The 23362-nt window shown below is 36.2% G+C and overlaps 1 protein-coding gene across 1 annotated transcript in view; it reads right to left on the bottom strand.

Moving 5' to 3' along the window:
* The window catches only part of grb2a (growth factor receptor-bound protein 2a), an 89202-nt gene that overhangs the window by 12355 nt on the left and 53485 nt on the right, over positions 1-23362 (bottom strand). The window contains exons 3-4 of the mRNA XM_028818696.2: positions 10172-10269; positions 3209-3331 (exon numbers count right to left, since the gene is read on the bottom strand). Coding sequence (XP_028674529.1) covers positions 3209-3331; positions 10172-10269 — 221 coding nt within the window. The remainder of the gene's footprint in view (positions 1-3208; positions 3332-10171; positions 10270-23362) is intronic.

The following is a 23362-nucleotide window of genomic DNA, read 5'->3' as shown; positions in this document are numbered from 1 at the left end:
TGGTAACAGAAGGACATATGCTAGCATGCAACACCTCATTAAAGCCAACTCTCAGGATGTGGAACATAACTTTCTAGGGAGGAAAAGTACCAGAGTTTGCATGGGAGGGTGAATAAATACCAGTCTGATTAAGTGACTTAGTCTACTGCACATCAGCAGCTCTGGGGCCACACTTTGGAGTACTAAAAAGTTGTCTCTCTTTTATATTATCTGGAGTTGCTCCATTGGAGAGGTTCTGAGCAGGTGACAAAATATTCACAACCCTGCACCTGGAACTTGTACCAAATGGGCGATACGGTCACAGCAATTTAACGTTTACCTGCAGAAAGTGAAAATATGACTACTGTTTGCATTCAAGTAAAAAAAAAAAAAAAAACAAATGTCAAGGATTTTTATTTTCAGGTATAACAGAGGGACACAGTCTTTCCTAAAAGGGAATGATTTCAACTTTAAAATAAAAAGAAATACAACACCCAATAATTCAGAATTTAATTTCAATACTTTATACTTGTGTTTCAGCATAATAGTGATTTTTGTTTTATCAATTTTAAAGTATTGAGATGATACATTATCATGAGGTTCTTCATAATTATCACCTCTAATTTTTAAAGATGCTAGATTCAGTGCTCAAAGAAGTGCCATCTACAGACTCTACAGTTCTGCAGGGAAATCTCAGCTGTCATGTTGCTCTTATGTGCATGATAACAGTAACTTGGACTAAAGGACAATAATGACTTGCATGGTTATTTTGTCAAACAAGGGTGCATTTGGGGTGGCACGGTGGCGCAGTGGGTAGCGCTGCTGCCTCGCAGTTGGGAGATCTGGGGACCTGGGTTCGCTTCCCGGGTCCGCCCTGCGTGGAGTTTGCATGTTCTCCCCGTGTCTGCGTGGGTTTCCTCCGGGTGCTCCGGTTTCCTCCCACAGTCCAAAGACATGCAGGTTAGGTGGACTGGCGATTCTAAATTGGCCCTAGTGTGTGCTTGGTGTGTGGGTGTGATTGTGTGTGTCCTGCGGTGGGTTGGCACCCTGCCCAGGATTGGTTCCCTGTCTTGTGCCCTGTGTTGGCTGGGATTGGCTCCAGCAGACCCACGTGACCATGTGTTCGGATTCAGCGGGTTGGAAAATGGATGGATGGATGAAGGGTGCATTTGTGGGTACCTGTCTGAACAGAGGTGCTGAAGTGTCAAATTAGCAACACTTTGTGGTGTGGGTTCTCAGACAAAATGGAAAGACCTTAATGAAACAAAGTAATAGGGAAGGTGGGCTGGAAATGACTAATAAGGTGTCTGATGCATGTTAAACTTTCTGACTCCCAAAGAACCCTGCCTAAATGTTGGTACATGAAGTCTGAATAGACCCCAGTTCAAGGTCAATATGACATTTCAGTGGACATCAGCTGAAAGGGAAGCTGTCCTGTTTAAGCAAAAGGACTTTCAAAAATGTTAACAGGATGGTTTCTAGATAAAAACTGGGAAGTACCAGGCAAAAAAACAAGAGCTGTGAAGCAGTACTGACATACACAGATGAAAGCTCCTTTTGTTAAAGAGACATGAGATAAAAAAAAAAGCTTTTTTTCTGTCATAGAACCTTATCCACTTATGGATAACACATCATATTACATTTACTTTATTACAAAAAGAAGTTAAGCTTACAAGCTGCTGCACATTTAGGCAGCACATATATAGAACTGGAACACATTTATTTCCAATACTGGGGTTATTTTCTCTGTTGCTTGAAGTGAAAGAAAATAACTGCCAGGACTATGTTTTTGGAGGCTTCTTAAACAGTGGGGAAGGGTCCCTGTTTCAAGTCCAAAGATGCAAATGTAAAGAGTTTTGTAGCAAGTAATACTAGTGTTAAGAAAACTTGCTTACTGAATATCAGCCGCTAGTTATTTACTTAATCTACCTCCACTGAGCCCACCTCAACGGTTTTTAAGCTAGCAGGCTACCTGTACTTAAATAAATGCTTTCTTCCCAAGGAATGAATGTATAAGCTCTCACTTTCTACCAGCGCTAAAACTTTACCTTACAAGTGCTAAATGGTGCACTACCCAATTATTCCTTACACATCTTAACATCTTTCCAATACATACTTAATGGTCAATACTTAACGGTCTTGCACAAGCAGCGTCCACAACTACTTTCTACCCTGCCTCGCAGACACCAATTTTGAATGCAACAACAATGCAAGAACTAATTTTTCCCAACATGCTTTCCCCAAACATTCAGCTACCTCTGTTCCTGTGAAGGCAAAAAACAAAACATGAACTTCACTTCTCCTTAGCAGCAAGCAACCAGAACAATACAACCACAACATTCATTAATGTAATTGATCCAATTAGAATTGCTTTACAGTTGAAATGTATAAATGATAAAACCAGTGAATGCTTTCAAGTGAGTATTCTAAACATAGAATAAGTGTTTGTGTGTACAGGACACTGAAAATAGATGGTATTGCCTGGAGGGCACATCAGGTGTTCTTGATAGGGATTTGAATTTTTTTTGTTCCACTGCTAAAAATGGGTGGGTGGGTGAAACTTTTTTTTTTTGGAAAAACAAATATGCAGTGCCACAGATATCAACTCATGCAGTAAACAGAAAACAGCAAAATAAGAATTTCTGTTATTTATGTAGGACCACAAATTTTCTTAGTGCATTGTTTGTAAACATAAAAAGCAAACCACTCAAAAAATGAGCTTCATGTGAACAGATTCTGACTGACAAGTGTCTTAGCAACTCATGATTGCAATGCTCAGTACTACTACACATACCATAGCCATACATGATGACAAAAACACTAAATGTCTTCAGGCATGTCTAAAATGCCCATTTTAAATTAAAGCTGTAAATAAATGTTCTGTGTTTACCAAGTGATAGCACTGACAACCCTGCAGGCCAACAGCTTTCAGTGAAAGTTAAACAATAAACTATTGGCAAGTATTAACCATCCATCAAAGGAATTTCTGAACCCCCTTAATCCTGGTCTGGGTCACTGGGGATCATCTTAACCTGGTAGTATTGTGAGCCAAAGTTCCCAACCCTGGATACAACTAGTCAATACTAGTCCAAACAAAACAGTTCTAGTAGAGTCAAAGAAAATGTCTTTTGAAAATATATTTATTGGCTAAAGATAATCACAAAATATAAATAGTCATAACATCTGAAACTGCCAATATTTATTCTATTGCAAAGAAGACTGGACCTACTTCACAGAAAGTGAAAAGTCTCCAGGTGCACTTTCACTCTCCCGGATTAAGAATGCACCGTCGTGTCTCTGTTTGTTAAGCATCTCCTCTGCCTTCGCCCTTGGGATTTTACCAAAAAACCACCTGCAAAGAAAAGAACAGTGGTGTGACTTTTGTCTTTGAAACTATACAACGAAGATAGATAGATATCTATATCTGTCTGTGTCTGTCTATCGAGAGAGAGAGAGAGAGAGAGAGAGAGAGACAGACATGTGGTCTGCTTACATTTATCTTGTGCAACTAAGACATTTATAGAAGACAAACTAGATAAGAAAGTTGAATCAGATCAGATCAATAACTAGGCAATACTGGTTCAGAGCCACAGTGTGATAAACATCATGGTGACAGCAGTTTGCTTGGTATGAATTTCAAGTTTCATCGATTGCAAATCAGTGGGGCAACAGAGCTTTCACACATCAAAATGAAACAGTACTGGGGACACATTAGTAGTGCTCCGAAAAATTACTTAAGATAAACTAGACGCAAATCATTCATAACAGATTGCCCACTGAAGCTAAGTAATAATGCATACCAGATGTAAAAAGCAAGTACTTTGAAAGCTACATTCAGAAAAAGGATGGAAGAATTTAGCAGTACTCCACTGACAGCAGTATATCAAATACATCAATTGAGTAACAAACACTATCAGAAACAAGCCAGTCTTAAAAAAATGTTATTCTATTAGATATGCAGGTCTTTAAGGAAGTGTCTTCAATATTTGTGTTTTTCCAGTTGAAGTGTCCATTTAATATGGTAGATTGAACATACAGGTGCATCTGAATAAATGAAGAATATCGTCGAAAAGTTAATTTCAGTAATTCAATTCAAAAAGTGAAACTCATTATATAGATTCATTACACACTGAGTGATATATTTCAAGTGTATTTCTTTTCATTTTGCCGATTACGGCTTATAGCTAATGAAAACCCTAAATTTAGTACCTCAGAAAATTAGAATATTGTGAAAAATTTCAATATTGTAGACTCGCAGTATCCCACTCCACTCAGCTAATTAACCCAAAACACCTGCAAAGGTGTCAATGGAAAGTTAAGTGGAAGGAAAAACTGTGGCAGAAAAAGTTACACAAGCAACAGGGATAACCGCAGCCTTGAGAGGATTGTGAAGCACAGCCCATTCAAGAATTTGGGGGAGATTCACAAGGAGTGGACTGTGGCTGGTGTAAGTGCTTCAAGAGCCGCCACACAGATGTATTCGGGAGATGGGCTACAACTGTCGCATTCCTTGTGTCAAGCCACTCCTGAACCAGAAACGTCATTAGCGTCTTACCTAGGCTAAGGAGAAAATGGACTGGACTGTTGCTCAGTGGTCCAAAGTCCTCATTTCATTTTGAAATCAAAGGTCCCAGAGTCTGGAGGAAGAGTGGAGAGGCACAGAATTCAAGTTGCTTGAGGTCCAGTGTGAAGTTTCCACAGTCAATGATGGATTTGGGGAGCCTTGTCATCTGCTGATGTTGGTGCACTGTGTTTTATCAAGTCCAAAGTCAGTGAAGCAGTCTACCAGGAAATTTTAGAGCACTTCATGCTTCCCTCTGCTGAGAAGTTGCCAAAAGTACCAATACCTGGTTTAATGACCATGGTACCACTGTGCTTGATTGGCCAGCAAACTCGCCTAATCTGAACTCCATTGAGAATCAATGGGGTATTGTCAAGAGGAAGACGACAGACACTAGACCCAACAATGCAGATGAGCTGAAGGCTGCTATCAAAGCATCCTGGGCTTCCATAACACCTCAGCAGTGCCACAGGCTGATCGCCTCCACGCCATGCCGCATTGATGCAGTAATTCATGCAAAAGGAGCCCCGACCAAGTATTAAGTGTGAACACAGACATACTTTTCAGTAGGCCAACATTTCTTTATTAAAAATATTTTTTTTAATTGGTCTTATGTAATATTCTAATTTTCTGAGATACTGAATTTTGTGTTTTCATTTCTTGTAAGCCATGAAAAGAAATAAACGCTTGAACTATATCAGTCTGTGTGTAATGAATCTATTTAACATAGGAGTTTCTCTTTTTGAATTGAATTACTGAAATAAAATAACTTTTCACTGATATTCTAATTTATTGAGATGCACCTGTATTCAACTGGAAATGTGATTACATCCTACATACGATGACTATGAAGAATGACACCCTACGTGCCATTAGAAGGGCTGATGTTATGGTTCCTTGTACATGCTACTGAAATGTCAATATTTAATTTAGCCTAAAAGCTTCAGCAATGTGAACCAATACAAAGTATGCTGCAATGCACTTAAATTAATCAAAAAGCCCTCAAATGATTCCCAACCTGTATCTGGTTTTCCTGCTCAGCATCTACAATCAATGATTATGAAACAGGAACTAAATATATGAAATAAAGAAAAGCCAACAATGACAATTCAGGGATAACTTAGTGAAAAACTAAAACATGTTAGTACTTACAGCACTCCTAGCACTGTGCCACAAATAAAAGCTAAGAAATGAAAACAAATGAGCACAAGAACGAATAGTTACATTTATATATAAAAAAAAATTAAGGGTGGGTTACCAAATGAGAGAAAAAATGTACCCATTTCCAGCAATTCAGCCTACTGTACAGAAAAAGCCTAGGATTACTATCTATTTAAAGTGGAGCCGCTCAATAAATAGTCTGCCACATACCACCAAAAACAAAATCTATTCTCCTTCTTTACCCTTTCCCCTCTTTTGGCAACTTTGCTTCAGCTAAGACATTCTTTCCACCGCCACTTAAAATTCGTTCAGCAAACATTGGTCAGAGTTGACCTGTGTAACTTTTAAGTATACCTTCATCTCAACCATCTCTTCACATGTACTTTTGAGGTTAGGAATGTCCCATAAAAATACTATGGTAACCAAGCCAGAGAACTCTACTTTCTTCAGGAAGACTCTTAGCAACTCCTTTATTCAGTGATCTCATATACAGTAAACGCATAAAGATGCAACACTCAAAGACATATGTCCAGGATTAAAAAGAAAAATGCACAGTCCATCAGTTTTCTGCTCGTGTTACCAGTACAGAAGAATGCCCATTGAAACTTCTGATGGTGAACCTCAATGCATACCACCCAGCTAATGGCAACTTTGAGGGGCCACTTTATATCTAAACCCCTCTACCTACAATGGGTCTAAACCCCTCTACCTACAATGGGTCTTGGGGTTAGCTAACCCATAGTGTAAATTCATTTCAGTGCATTTTTCTTGGGACTAATACTGTAGTAACATCATTCTGAAATCATAGAAGTTTCTCATCTTTTAAAGTGTTTATTTCCTTCTGAAATACCCCATATACACAATACAATAAGTAGTAACAAGAATTTTTCATGAATAATATAGTGTATTTTGTGTGATCTCCCTTATAGTAACAGGAACCATTCATTTTGGAATACTGCTATACAAGTATTTCTGTGGTAAATTCCTAAAAGCGTTCTGAAGGATTGCTATAATTGTTTTTTGGTTTTGGCTACTTTTGACTTTTTTCCTGTTCAGGTGATATTAACACTCCTTCAATTATAGATAGATAGACAGATCTTTATTGTCATTGTCACTTTTACAAAGGAACAACGAAATTGACGAAATTATGTTGAGTTTGGGGTGCCAATATGGTTAAAGTTCCATTTGCAGACTTCTGCTCTAAGCAGGTTTCAATTATATTTGCAGTGTGCAGTCATCACTGTGCTGAAAAATGTAGTTTTTGCCTAGGAGTTAAAAGTACAACATAACGAATCAAAATATATTTAAATTACTCATCAATCATCATTCCATAAATTTTGACCCAATCACTAACACTGCTGGTGAAACTGCACTCCCAGGTAATAAGAGAGCTTCAGAAGGAAAAACACACTAATCTACTTCTTGCCAACTTTTCTTCTTGAACACTGGTGCTTTGTGGATTATAAAGTTGGACCTGTAGCTACTCAAAACTGCTCAATGCTTTATGGGTTTCTGCACAGCAAAATTTCTAGTGCTCTCTGACTTTTGGTAAGAATAGTTTCTGGATGGTTATGCAGCATATGATCAAGCACTTCAAATCAATTTTTATTGGTTCCTTAAGGAAATAATCATTATGTACTGTTTTTTTCTGTTGTCCACCCAAGTCTTTTCTGCCTTCAACCAATCCAGCTTCTTCAGTTTTCTTCAGGATAGATTAAACCTGCAATCTTGAACATCCAGTTTAGTGTGCTACTGCTTCCTGACCAATGCTTTGTTGATACAAATATGATTTTTATGTCTGTGAAAGTGCATTTCCCCAACCACTCTGCCATGCATCCCAATATTTGTGGTTAATATCCAGTAGAATTATGTATTTTTTTTTTACTGCACCACTAGCTCTCCCTGTGTGGCTAATCACCATCTCTTCATTTTGAATGAAGTGTACTGTTGGTGCAGTTTAACAAATATCAAACCAGTTTTCTATTCAGCTTACAAGATATATATTTTTGGAAAACAAAAGAAATTGTAATTATTGTTAGGAGTGTGTGATAAGATAAAATCATACATGATATATTAACTGTTAATCTAACAATTTGTGAGCTGAAATTAGAATGTCACTCATTTTATGTAAAACAATCAAAAACATGCCTCTTTGTGTTATGTTACATCGTCTCTCCCAGTGTTCATTGTGTTAACTGAGAGGAAGAGTTGTACCAGCGGAGTTTGAGCACTCAAATGTTTTCTGTTTTAACATTTCAGACTGTCAATAATAAACATTAACAGGTAAAGGAGTTCAGTGTGGTTTCATTACCACTTCATGGCAGTTCACACAAAGTGGCACATTGAGAGTCATAATGCAGAGGCTTAGAAGGTCAACTGGATTCAAAGCAAAAGCGCACTAGTACAGTTTGTGTGGTAAACACCACTTACAATGGCATAACTTAATCACATGTGATCACATTCGCTTTCTTTCCTCTCTCATATTGCTTGATCACCTTTATTTCTGGGTCAAGATCATTGGCCTGTTTCTCCTGTAAAACAAATGTAACTGAACAATGTCAAAAACGCTGCAAGCAAGAAACAGATCGAGATGAATAAGTTACGGCATACAGAGCTGGTGTGGCAAAAGCTGTCATTCCTCTATAAAATCCAATTTAAGTGAAATTGATCTAGTATGGAGCGCTGTAGATGTCGGGCAAAAAAAAAAAAAAAAAAAAAAAAATCTAATCCATTCAAACAAATTATGTCCTTCGTTCAAACAGATTTTTCTTTTATATTTCCGTACAACGCATATGCTCATTGGGCGGGTTTTATTTTGCAAGCCATCTTATTTGGGGGTCCTTGATTTCACAGCCTATTTTTTTTCTTTCATTATTGAAGACAATTGCACAGATCCCTCCCTCCTTGCTCCACTCCAACCCACCCTTATGGCTACAGAAGTTGAAGCATTCTTTTAGCAGCCATTTTCCAAAATAAAGTCTCTGCACAATGCCACTGAAAAAGAGATTTAAGAGCTACTTTATGATATCAGAGGTGGACAATAAGGCAAATCCTGAGAGGACTTTCAGCAAAGGAGGAAATGTTGTAGCATGTTTCCATTGCTGATCTGAAGCCAGATGCTGCAGACAGACTGGTGTTTCTGTTACACAACTTGAAATTTCCTCAGAAGAATCTTTGTGTAATATTGGACTGAACTTGAAATTAGTAATTTGTTAAAAAATGCTAGAGGTTTGTTTTTTTGGGCAGCATTTAACAGGACTTTGCATTTTTACACTATAGTACACAATGTTACATTTTTTTTCTCCTTCTTATATGCTGCACAATTCACCTTACAACAGAGCAGTTTATGTTTATCCAGACTGTAGTGTTCATATGCCCTGTAGTTCAATTATGATTACTATTTTATTCCCTTTGGATTCATATCTTATTTACATTAAGGGTAAGTGTTTAAAATGCTCTCATTACAGCAGTTTTTTTTGTTGGTCTTGAAATGGTTTAATCATACTGGCATGGTTTGATCTCAGTAATACTTTTTTGTTATTTTACTTCAGTTTTAAGTAAATAAATAAGATCCGTTTTCCTTATGTGTTGTTTTCATTAATCTCATTAGTAACATCCAATTAACAAGATCAGGCTAGATCAATAAGACTTTCAGAAACACGTTTTTAAAGAATGCAAAATATTGCCCAATTACCATTATCGTCTAAGAAGTCCCAGAAAATATCTATATAATTTTTTGCCAAAATCATAAAACCCCTAATTACTATTTATTCACTTAATGTTTGTTTGTACTGTATTTATTCTATTTTCTATAGCATTTTTTGTGCACACACATATACTGCCAATGTAACTAGTTTAAAAATTATTTTCTTGGCTAGTGCAAGACTTTCATATAGTATGCCATTTTCCCCTACACCTATAAATATATTTAAAAACACACACACACACACACACACACACACCAATTCCTGTTTTTGATGCGGCATAGTCCTTGCTGGTTTTAATCTTAATGTAGAGAGGGAGCAGAAGCGGACATTAGATTTATATAGAATCCAAGTTTATTGGGACTGGCATGATGATTAAAATGGAAATGCTAAGATTTTTTAAACAGACAATGAAAAAATGCAAGAAACAACACATACTTGTATTTAAAATTTCATGTCTGCTGTCTGAGAGCCAGCTGGTGCAAGTTCACTTAAAACTGTTAAAGAATCACAATTTTGATGCACCCTAGCTGAGCTAAAGTTGTCTTGAAGTAGCTGTCACTTGTATAACCTTAAAAGATTAGAATCCAAGGCATCATATTTCTTACGCTCAAAATAAAATGTTATAAGTGAAATCCTAGTGTTACCAAGGATCACCCATTACTATATTTTGATTGAATCAAAATACAGCTACATTAGACCTCATCTGTAGTAGCTCATCTATTTAAGTAAATACAAACAGGAAGTAAATAAACTATAAGCTTACGGATGTGCTTTCATTTCAATGTAGTTCTTAGGAATGAAGCCATCTTTTCCATTCAGTTCTGCTTTATACCAATTCTGGTCACATTCTTCATTTAAAACCTTGAAGGGAAAAAGTACAAATAATGTTAATCAAACACTTTAAAGCATAAACAAAGGAATCAACTTTTGCATGAAACTTTTGAGACAACACAAAGTATAGCAACAAAAAAAATCCAAAGTCAGTCCATTAAAGCACTCCTAAAGGTTGGTATTGAGGTAGGGGTACAAATGCTTATTTCCAAACACATACAACCAAAGAAAATAGGGAGTGCTGAAGATTAAAGTAGTAAGAAAGCGCACAGAGCTGGTGAGGCGATAACGTTCATATGCAGGGCCTGAACTTTATAATGGGTGAGGAAGTAGCCGTAGTGGTTCTTCCATATTGTAACAAATGATGAAAATATTCAGTGTTGGGGATTTCGATTATCACGGACTGTGTGATTTAGCTAACCATGTGCATGTAAAAAATTGTTGCTGATATTTCCTTTTCATAGAGATGCTACAATCAATTGGTCACCAGTCTAAATTGGTAGATTTTCACTGCACAAGACTTTGTTTTTGGCCAATTTACTGCTCAACAATTAAGTTTTTCAGCAGCTGCTTTTCTGAGCTTTATGGTAATTTAGTTGTGGTGCTTTTTTATGCATAGTATTATGGAAGTTGAGCTAGTGCAAGTCTCTCTCTTTTTTGCTACAAAAAAAAGAAAAAAAAAAAAGAAAAAAAAAAGGAGAATATTGGAATGCTAGCCTTAACATTAATGATAATGGAATAATAAACTGAGAAAAAGAAATCTGAGAAGTCATCCTACGCAATTCGACAAATGTCAATGAATTCCACCTTACATTGTCCTTTAAAACAGACGGTCTTGTCTAAGTGTGGACAGACAGCAAGCTTATGTTTAGTACAGGTAGATCACACTTTCAATTAGCAAAACAAAAAAAAGAATTTGAAATCGCTGCTTAGTAAACAGACTTGTTAGCTTAAAGGTAAAATTTGTCTATTTTAATTGTTAACTTGATAAACTCATTATCCTTGTAACTTCTTGATAAATATCTTACGAACACCTGATTGATTTATGGCTTTATTTATTTTTTTAAAAAAATGGTATGTACCATGTATTTGTTTGTGTGTCATGCAGTATAAGTTTTGTTAAGAAACAAGCACTGTATGATTAAAATGGTAATCCATATTTATAACTACATCTGAATAATATTTTCCCTACATATTAGTTTCAATTTCATTAAAATTCATTAATTTTTTTATATTAAGATTTTGTGGTCAACGCACAATAAGCCAAAAGAATAACATTTTGTTAATAAAAAATGAGCAAGTAACAATAAATTGGTTATCAGTCCCAAAAAACCTAATTGGAGCATCACTGAACAATACCCAATGATTTAACAACACTTAATGCTGCTACTTCACGTTTATTTCAGATAGAATGGAATTGGTTTCGGAAAGGAAACAGACAAGCTTTATAAATCAGAAGTGTTATTTGTGGGTTTTGAAAACTATGGAGAGAAAAAAAAGGAAGTGAGTAGAACATGTCTACTCACATGTCAACATGTCAATAAAGAAAAAGGCACACAAAGCAGAATGAATGTTCAAATATTCATAAAATGTAACTTTTTTTTCTAGGTGTATCACAGCAGATCTTAGAAATCCTCCTCAACCTCCACCCTAAGAATTGTGCAGTTTTTTTTTTTTTTTTTAACCGAACACATTTTTTTAATCTGTTGCTTTATTTTTGCACTATAATACCCATATTATATATTTTTACTGATAATTTGTTTAAACTTGATATTTTCTACTATTAATATCTTATTAAAACTTTGAAAATCGTCTTTTGAAGATTAACTATAATGGGTACCATTGGCTCATACACAGGGACATAAAAGTTTTGTTAATCTTCAGGGGATAGAAAAACTCCCGTGTGTGTGTGGGATAGCAGATCCAAGAATTTACATGGGGCTCAGAAGGAAAAGCTAGCTAGAAGTAGAAAACACTACAGCTTGGTGCAAAAAAACAGGCATCACTTGAAGAATCCAGATAAAGTGGTCTTACTACCACGTGCTATTAAACCTGGTTTTAATAAAGCAGTTTGTCAAAGTTTTACAAAAGATGGAGCCCATTTTACGTATCCATGTCAAAAGTTTCTGGGACTGTCAGATGCTACATCGAAAATAGGGTGTTTTTGAGGAACCAGATATTATTTAAAAAATTTCTGAAGCAGAATGTGATGGTGTGATAAATAACCTGGAACGAGAGGCATGGGTATCATTCAAAAAAGAGTCATGTCTAAGTTTTTAGGTAACCAAAAAAAAAAATGATCCAAATTATGAAGATATTGAGGTAAACATTAGTCAAATTTAAGGAATTGGGTTTCAATACTGAATCTCAAAGATCACTTTTTTGAATTATATTTGGAATTTTTCCCTGAAAATCATGGAGTGGTGAAGAGTAGGGGAAAGACTTCATCGGGATATGGCAAAATGTACCAGGGACACAGGGATGTCAGTATTATGTCGGACTACTGCTGGATAATTCATAGCAATGCAGCAGAAGTGTAAAAGTGATGGGTTACCAAATAAAGTTTTGGATAAAAAAAAAAAAAAAAAAAAAAAAAAACCAACAACAACAACAACAACAAAAAGGATGACATAACCTAAAAAATTTAAATTCTAGTCAATTTTTTTCTTTACACATGTTTAAAAATATACTGACTACATCTTATGTTAAAATTGATTTAGAAAAATATTGTGCACATGAATAAATTGTGTAATTTGTTAAATTTAGACATTTCTTCTCATTGTTGTACTTAAACATGGAAAGTTTTTTGTGGTCATTAATGGAAATTGGTATTTTGCATACTATATTAATCCCCATGTGGAAAGGTAACTTAAATAAAAGCAAAATATTAGTTTAATTATGCAGATCTGTGGTATATTTCATTATTCCTAGAAAAGTAAGCAATTTTGCTCACATATTTCCAAACTGTCAATATTTACAACAAAGATTGTCTTTTTTTTTTTTTTTAATAACAGCAGCATCAATAAACAAAAAATGTGACTTTTTGGTAAAAATGTGTAAGATACTGTGTCAACAGATAAATTGCCTACTCAGAAATTACAGGCTGCACTTCTAGAAACACAATTTTAAAAACTCCAGACAATAGAAGGCCAAAATTATTTTTCTGCCAAACTGTTCATCTTCCATTCTGATAGCTTGAGACTTTGAAAATGTACACATTATAAAAACAAAAACAGTAAATAAAACTAATAAATCAAATGGATCCAAATTCTGAAAGTATGGCCACATATGTCCATAAAGTGTAAAAACTTCTTAGTGATGTGATTTTTAGGTGTGGAAATACAGTGGGGCAAAAAAGTATTTAGTCAGCCACCAATTGTGCAAGTTCTCCCACTTAAAAGATGAGAGAGGCCTGTAATTTTCATCATAGGTATACCTCAACTATGAGAGACAAAATGAGGAAAAAAAAATCCAGAAAATCACATTGTCTGATTTTTAAAGAATTTATTTGCAAATTATGGTGGGAATAAGTATTTGGTCACCTACAAACAAGCAAGATTTCTGGCTCTCACAGACCTGTAACTTCTTCTGTAAGAGGCTCCTCTGTCCTCCACTCGTTACCTGTATTAATGGCACCTGTTTGAACTCGTTACCAATATAAGAGACACCTGTCCACAACCTCAGTCACACTCCAAACTCCACTATGGCCAAGACCAAAGAGCTGTCAAAGGACACCAGAAACAAAATTGTAGACCTGCACCAGGCTGGGAAGACTGAATCTGCAATAGGTAAGCAGCTTGGTGTGAAGAAATCAACTGTGGGAGCAATTATTAGAAAATGGAAGACATACAAGACCACTGATAATCTCCCTCGATCTGGGGCTCCACGCAAGATCTCACCCCGTGGGGTCAAAATGATCACAAGAACGGTGAGCAAAAATCCCAGAACCACATGGGGGGACCTGGTGAATGACCTGCAGAGAGCTGGGACCAAAGTAACAAAGGCTACCATCAGTAACACACTACGCCGCCAGGGACTCAAATCCTGCAGTGCCAGACGTGTCCCCCTGCTTAAGCCAGTACATGTGCAGTCCCGTCGAAAGTTTGCTAGAGAGCATTTGGATGATCCATAAGAGGATTGGGAGAATGTCATATGGTCAGATGAAAAAAACTCTACTCGTCGTGTTTGGAGGAGAAAGAATGCTGAGTTGCATCCAAAGAACACCATACCTACTGTAAAGCATGGGAGTGGAAACATCATGCTTTGGGGCTGTTTTTCTGCAAAGGGACCAGGACAACTGATCCGTGTAAAGGAAAGAATGAATGGGGCCATGTATCGTCAGATTCTGAGTGAAAACCTTCTTCCATCAGCAAGGGCATTGAAGAAGAAACGTGGCTGGGTCTTTCAGCATGACAATGATCCCAAACACACCGCCCGGGTAACGAAGGAGTGGCTTCGTAAGAAGCATTTCAAGGTCCTAGAGTGGCCTAGCCAGCCTCCAGATCTCAACCCCATAGAAAATCTTTGGAGGGTGTTGAAAGTCCATGTTGCCCAGCGACAGCCCCAAAACATCACTGCTCTAGAGGAGATCTGCATGGAGGAATGGGCCAAAATACCAGCAACAGTGTGTGAAAACCTTGTGAAGACTTACAGAAAACGTTTGACCTCTGTCATTGCCAACAAAGGGTATATTAACAGAGTATTGAGATGAACTTTTGTTATTGACCAAATACCTATTTTCCACCATAATTTGCAAATAAATTCTTCAAAAATCAGACAATGTGATTTTCTGGATTTTTTTTTCTCATTTTGTCTCTCATAGTTGAGGTATACCTATGATGAAAATTACAGGCATCTCTCATCTTTTTAAGTGGGAGAACTTGCACAATAGGTGGCTAACTAAATTCTTTTTTGCCCCACTGTATATAAGTAGTACAGTAAGTGGCTCTTTCAATTCTGATTCTTGTTCATAACACCTTCTGCTGTTTATTGTGCAAAGTACATAGTCTTGCTGGAAGCCTTGCAAACAAAACACAGTAGTTAACCTTCTGCATGACAGTTTCTGTCTTGAAGCGTTCTCACCACATCAACAGTAGACGTACGGCAGACCAAATAACTTTTCTCAAAATAAGACTACATTTGAGCTTCTTAAAAACATGGAAAACTTAAAATATTTCTGTATTCATTAAAACCTCTGCTTTTGTAATGCTACTAGAAGCAAAGGTATTTAAAAATGTATGAATTATACTTAAAAGGCTACATTTTTTGTCACTGGATGCTGACAGTATTAATGGGCTTTTTTGATAAATGTGGGTATTATAAATTATGAGTAAGCATAAATATTTTACAATAGAAATTTGTCACATTAATAAAATTAGTTTTGTTATAGAGCTTTCATGCAGGTGCAAGTTAGGATTGGATATAGCTAACAGGAAGGTTTATAGTCATATTGCACTAAATGTGTAGGTGAAGGAGTAGGTGTAACAGTTTCAGCAGAACACCAAAAAAACAAATACTCCACTTGAGCTAAAGCACAGTATGCAAATACTTCCATTTCTTTGCTGAAGTTTACTTTAACCTCAATTTTTTGAGCACAACTAGTAAAATCTTTTTTACTGAAGCAAATTTGGAAAAGATTAAGAACACTAGAATACACCGTGTTTAGTAGTAGTTAGCTTTTTACCTTTTCCGTACATAAAATATTTTAAAACCTCAGCTCTGACAATTTTTTCTTATAACCGGCAAACATGCATTTCAATTACTAAAATATTTCTAATAGTTGTGTACATATATTTCCATTCAGACTTGAGAATATAAACATCATTGGCCTATAAAGCACTGTTCTTACTGGATTTACTTCAAATATTTTAAACCACTTTCAATTAACAGTCTTCCAGTATTAGTATCTACAGAAAGACATGGAGACCTGCAGTTTGGGTGATGGGGCAAGTTCTGTTTCATCTTTTTAACCATTAGTAGACATGATTCAAAAATATAATTCAGACCTTCATCTAAATTCTTCTTTTCTATAAGAAAAAGAGGAACGTTAGAGGGAAAGCCGGCTATTCTCCTCTTAAGTCCAATTTGGATGGATTTAGTTTTACACCAGGAGATGAAGTAATTATTATTACTTGGAGGAACTCTAATTTTTGTCCCGTTTGATTTGCTCACATTAGTAACATTTTATGCACTGCACATTTATCTCTCAGTAAAGATTATGGGGCCTGTCACCTTTGATAAAGAGCCCATAAAACATCACCCCAGGTTATACTACTATAGTATTGTGTGAATCACCATGTCAGCAAATTTCCATTATTTGAGTGCTTGGGAAGGGACTAAAATTACGGAAGTCTTCCAGTTATAATTAAATTTACCCCACCTAAAGGTGTAAAACTTACTACTTCTAAATTGAGCTGTACTCCACATATAAAACTAGCATTAAATTTTCTAAATGTCTGTTTATAAAATTCAATAGAAAAGGAATAAAATTAGACATACAGCAGAACAGACAGAATACACAAGGTTTTCTGGAAGAAAAATATGAATTTAGAATGAGGAAGCAGCAACTGATGAGATTCTTAATCTTGGCTAATGATGCATTAATCTCTGAACATGAGTACAGGTGTTAGGAAATTTGTGAAAGTTGAGCAGACAGAATGTATGAAAATATTTATTAATACTCCCATCATTATGTTACTTCTTAGAAATTCTGTTGGGTTTATCTGAGCCCATTCAGTCCCTCCAATACAGGAAGACCATAAGTACTCTTTCTTAAACTAAGCACTAAAGTCTAAAAACTACTAGCAAACTACTGAGGCCTGTAAATCCACACAATTAAAATACAAAAAACAAACAAAAAAAAAAATACACAGTGCCAATGTAGCATTGACTGCTGTTGGCATGTGGAGACTTGGAGCTTAAAAATTAGGCATTCTGTTAATATGTCCTTTATGCTTTCTGGTCTTCCCCCAATAGACACCATTTTATTGAAAAGAATAACAAGTTTTTATTTATTTTCCTTCTGGTAATAAGGTAGCATACTACTCAAAAGTACTGTGATAGGAATGTTAGTCAAGCAGATAGCTACAGAAACACGGTGTTAGAGATGGGGTTAATATGAGGTTTCCTTTGCTGAAGTGTACTGCAGTGAATGATTACTGAATACGCTTCGCAGATTTATCAGGCAAATGTTTCTAACATGAAAGGTGAATTTCACAGTCTCAACTAATTCTGGGCCAGACAGAGAGAGAGAGAGAGAGAGAGAGAGAGACAGACAGACAGAGACAGAGAGAGAGAGACAGACAGACAGAGAGAGAGACAGACAGAGACAGAGAGAGAGAGACAGACAGACAGACAGACAGACAGACACTTCCATTCACTGGCTGGAGATGAATTCAGGAAAGGTGGCATTTCTGCTTTGTACAGGTTTAAAATACAAATGGTTGGATGCATGAAATCAGGGATTGAACTTTAGGAAAATGAAAAATCCCAAACGAAGGAGAAATCAAGTTTCCTTTTAATAAACAAGAATGCTTTTAATTATCAGATTGTTAACTCTTACGTATGCATGTTTTCATCATGGCTTAAACAAACAATTGTCTGTGTACCTCTTGTGGATGTTAAGCCCGTCAACAACGCGGAAAACTGTTAAAACTGTTTACTTTGTGTAAAAATAATCAGTGAATAAAGATAACTTTGTAAACATAATAAGTGAACGGAATTAACCATAATTATATTAATATAATGACACCAATACCATAATGGTGGAGTGGTGGCTCTGAGACTAGGGGATCTGCACTGGCAATCAGAAGGTTGCCGGTTCAAATCCCGTAAAATGCCAAAAGGGACTCTGCTCTGTTAGGCCCTTGAGCAAGACCCTTAACCTGCAATTGTTAAGCGCTTTGAGTAGTGAGAAAAGCGCTATACAGGGTGGTCCAGATCTAATTATGCAACTGTTCGACTGACAACCGTCTCCCCGCCGTTTTGGAATGCAGGGCAGCTGCTGCCATCTATCAGCAAAAAAAAAAAAGAATTTTAAGTGAAATCTCTATGTGCAGGGCAGGTGCTATGAATTATCTATGTAATAAAGTTAAGTTATAGCGTAATGAAAATTGTATAATTAGATCTGGACCACCCTATATAAATGCAAGAATTATTAAAAGAAATTATAATGGGCCTGTAGTTTGGTAATTAAGAAACTCAATAATTCAAAGATCTGGAATTAAATTGTATTAATTACATTAAGAATGCAGTGAAGTGTCAAGCAAAATGACAACTTTTATTAGCTAACTAAAAAGATTATAATATACCAGCTTTTGAGGCAATTCAGGCCCATTCTTCAGGCAAGAGGAAGAAGGGCCCCGAGTTGCCTCGAGAGCTTGTATATTGTAAACTTTTTAGTTAGCCAATAAAAGGTGTCATTTTGCTTGATTTCTCACTACATCCATAATGGCTAACACAGTAGAATACACTAGTACTAAACTACATTGAGACTGAAATTTGTATATATACTATAACCACCATAGATGTCAAGACAACTTCTTTCCTGTTGGCATCTGGCAAATTTAAAATACTGTATACAGTTGAAAATGCCAACATAATTTTCTGACTCAAAACATCCCAAAAGAGAAACACCATTTTTCCAGCTCAACTGTGAACCTATTACGAGAGAGAGAGAGAGAGAGAGAGAGAGAGAGAGAGAGAGATTGATTTGACTTTTTCCACACTTAAATATGTATGACCTACAAAAGAAGTCACAGAGAAGCTGTGTGCTCACAGTTAGCGTGCATGCTAACACCAATTGTACAGAAAGAGGAAGCCGTAAGATTTGTAAGCTTTTCAACAACGGGTGTGTCTAGGTCTATTGATTTTATTTTTAAATTCTTGATTGCAAAAAAAAAATAAATAAATAAATCTTAACATAACAGATGTTGCATTTCTCCAACTGGACACAATTCAAATATTTAAATTGTATGAACAAAACATCCAGCATGTTTTAAGATAAAACAGGACTTTTGGGATTACTTAGAAAACAAACTATAGGGTGTCTATCTTTGAACTTGCTCTAACCTTTTCAGTGGAGTTATTTATACACTGAAGAAAGTGAAGGAAGGAACTTGGATGTCTAAAATCACATAATTTGACTATCAGGGGATCATGTATTTTACCAGCTGCCAGCTGTGTCAAACTGACGGGATTCAACAAGCATAACTGTTTATAAGTGTATTACGTAATTATACCCTACTAGGTAGTGCCAGTAATAGGCTCAAGTTCTCATTGTGTGCCCAGGTGGCAAGTGGCTGGCATGGGCAGTAACAAATGACACTAAAAACAAAATAAACCTCAGTACTATGATACAAAAATAGGTTTAAAGGAAAACTATTTCTGATTGCACAAGATAATTTTAATTTCTGTAAGTAAATCAGTAAGCATGTAACTAGAACAATCTTCTCAAACAAAAGACAGGAAGAGTAATGTAATATGGGAAAAACTTAAGAATTTTTTTCCACCAGAGAGAAAATCCCCAATAAACACATGGCACTCAAGTAACAGTCAGATTTCCTGATGGGTGTATGCAAGATTATTCCAGGAAAAAAGTTTATTTCAACTAGAACTGTTATATAAAAATACAGTACACAAACACTTCAGTATCTGAAATAAAATTCAAAAACTTTCACATATTTCCATCTGGCTCTGAGATATTGCGGTCAACCTTTGTCTAATCTGCTGGAGGCACAAAATTAGGTTTGGGCTGTAGTCAAACTTTACATGAAGAAGCCCCTAGTGGTAAGGCAAACGCTATGTTCGTATGCTAAAAACAAAATGAAAAAAAATTAATGACTCTCCCCCTTTATGAAGGATACCACCACAAAATGTAATTTAAGTGACAGAGACATTTTGAAGGGAGATGGAGATTTGACAAATATTAACAACACTTCCACGTTAAGCCTATTGTGTCTTGCCTTACACTAAAATTGCCACCCTTGGAAAATAGGCAAAACAGGCTATTAAAAATGTCTATTACTTATCATCTTAAACTGTGAAATACAGCATTAACAAAAATCAAATCTTTAATTGAAGTAAAAATGTATTAAGTAAAAAATTCATTATAAAACATATACCTTTCACAATCATTTGTCACAATTATTGGCACCCCTACACTTAACACTTTATGCAGCCCCTTTTGCCAATAACAGCAGCAAGTCTTCTATAATACAAGGTTTAGCTAAATATTGTCTTTTTAAAAAGAGTTATTAAAAAAAAAACTTTCGTTCTTAAACAAAAAAAAGGTAGGCTTCATTCACTATGGCTTATTACAACTACTGTTCTGTTCCATTTATTGTTGAAAATGCATTATCAATCTATACCTTCTAATGTTATTGTTCAGTATTCTATTGGCCTACAGTGTTTAATTTACACAAGTTTTACATTTTTCAGATTTTAAAATTATATACTTAAGAAGGATAGTTAAGGCAATGATTTGTATATTTTGTTACGGTGTGATGAGTTGCTAAGACAATTATCAATATATCACTAAAATAAAGCTCGATTTTCTGGAAACACCTTGCCAAACATGGGCAATAAATATGTCACAAAAATATACTATACACATAAAAAAACAAACATGCAGGGGCTCATTACATGAAGATGTCCTTTAAAAAGAAAATTCTGGCATTTTAAAAGGTGACATCTAAAAGAACATACAACTAAAACACACACAAAATAAAAAACATAAAAAATATCTTTCTAAGCTGGTGAAATACACAGTATATCTAAACAGGAAAATGAAACCATCTGCATCCTGCAGTGTACCTGATGCATTCATCTGCAACACAGAAAAACATAACTCATACAAAATGAAACAGTAGTCACAATAATAAGCACTGCAATTTGCACTAAAAATAATGAAAATTACTTGAGAACAAAAAAAAAGCCCCATTTCTAGAATGGGAGCAAAATGAGAACTAAGGATCGACAAGATTAAAGCTACCAGTTTGCAACTGGGAATGCAGGATGCAAACATTTTTAATTAATTTGTACTATCCAAACATTTAACTTCACATAATAAACTAAAATATTGGCAAATACAATATCCAAGTCACTGGCATTCATTGTGCTTTTCAGGCAAATAATTAAATCATGAATGGTTGACTGTATGCCTAACAAAAATGTACTAAGAAATTACAAAAATACTTAATGTTTTTAGATTGATTCCTTAAAAAAAAAAAAAAAAAAAAAAAAAAAAAAACCACACAGAACACACTTTGAACTATTAATTTATACAAAATGTCTAGTATACAGTAAAGCAAACATTTGCAGAAGTAGTATTTAAATGTTTTCTAAATGTGTGTGTATGCTTGAGCCTTGAACCCACCTAACCACCACCAGTAGGAAAATACATTTTTTTGTTCCTATACTGCATATACAAAGTGTATACAATTTGTAGTGTTCAAAATCCTAAAGCAAACAGGTATTAGAATGTTTGTCTGCCTCAATTCCTCATAACCACATTATCACAGAAAAAGATCCTGCAAACTGCATGAACAGTGTAAAAAGGTATGTTAAGATTTTTTTGATTCTAGCTGAACAGTATTCCAAAAATATAATGAACAGCCACTAGTTTGTCAAATGGGACATCTAATGTTTGCAGAGATTCTGCATAGCAATTCAACAGGGCAACTTAGGTTCTTTAATGGTAAGACACATAACACATTCCAGATTTCAATGTCACCTTACATAGTACTTTAGTGTCAACCCCAATCTTTTCTTGTCCAAATCATTTAAAATAAAGAACAGATTAGAATTTTTTTTAATCAAACATATATCCTGTTTCTTTGATCCAATTCCAATAAAACTAGTGGCTGCACTCACTAACAATCCATATTACTAACCGAGAATGCTAAACCGGATGGACGCAGGGACATCCGGCCATGGGCCGTAGCCGCAAAAAGACGTACTGCGCAGGCGCACCAAGAAATGAGGCTCCGCGAGAGGCGGACGCAACCACAGAAAAAAGGAGTCAAACGCAGGCGACGCACAGCGCCGCACAAAACCCATTGCACACGAAACTAGCACACAAAAAAAAGAAGCCGCTCGTGCCCACCTGCAAGCCACCACCCCCCGCCCCCCAGGCACTGGACGGAACACACACAAAGAGGACAATTCAACAAGCCCCTGGGACACAAAAAAAAGAACCCAAAACCACCCCACCCACCCTACAAGCAACGGACGGGACACACACAAAGAGGAGGATTCAACAAGCCCCTGGCACACAAAAAGAGAGAAGAAGCTCGCGCACCACCAATCCCCCCCCCTCCCGCTCAGACACCGAAAAAGCACACGGCGCCGCACAAATCACAATGCACACGAAACGGGACCCACACAAACAGGAGGATTTAACAAGCTCCTAACGCAACAAAAAAAAAGAAGCCGTGACCGCCACGCCAGGCCCATTAGAGACGAGACATGGCACAAGAAACGTTCACAACAACGACGAATCAGACCCACAAACACAATAACATCAATAAGAAGTGACACCCAAAGCCCCATTTCTAAAGGAACCGTCCATATTAAACATACGTCATCTCAACACCTTCACACTAGGCAGCATAGGTGGATCTCCTTACAATAAAGCACTATTAACCGTTCAACTGCAGAAAAGGCTCCATATTAACAGTGAGTGCGATCCTCCTTATTACTTATCCATATTTCGCATGCTGAGGAACAAACAAGTCATGAATACAAGCTCACGGGTACAAAACGATTCGGCTCGGATAACGGGACCAAACACACGAACCCGCATGAAAAAAAAAAATATACAGCGGCTCATCTGCATTACATCCTACAATAGTTCATTTGATTTTGCATCTACCGGAGTAAATATCATGTCACCAAAAGGCAATGACCCATACTGCTTTCGCGTATATGGACAAATATTACATCGCATTGGAACAGTGCACCCTGAAACAAATCAAGAACGCAAATATGCACAAATCACGTCAGCACCTACAAAGCTATTCTGAAACCGCGAAAGAAAAAATGTCTCTCGACTCCAAAAACACATGTCACTCCTTATTCCAAATACCGGTCCCAATCACATAAACATCGGTATCCACTATGACAA

Source organism: Erpetoichthys calabaricus, chromosome 14 (assembly GCF_900747795.2).
Source record: "Erpetoichthys calabaricus chromosome 14, fErpCal1.3, whole genome shotgun sequence".
NCBI lineage: Eukaryota > Metazoa > Chordata > Cladistia > Polypteriformes > Polypteridae > Erpetoichthys > Erpetoichthys calabaricus.
This window is presented reverse-complemented; position numbering and strand designations above follow the sequence as displayed.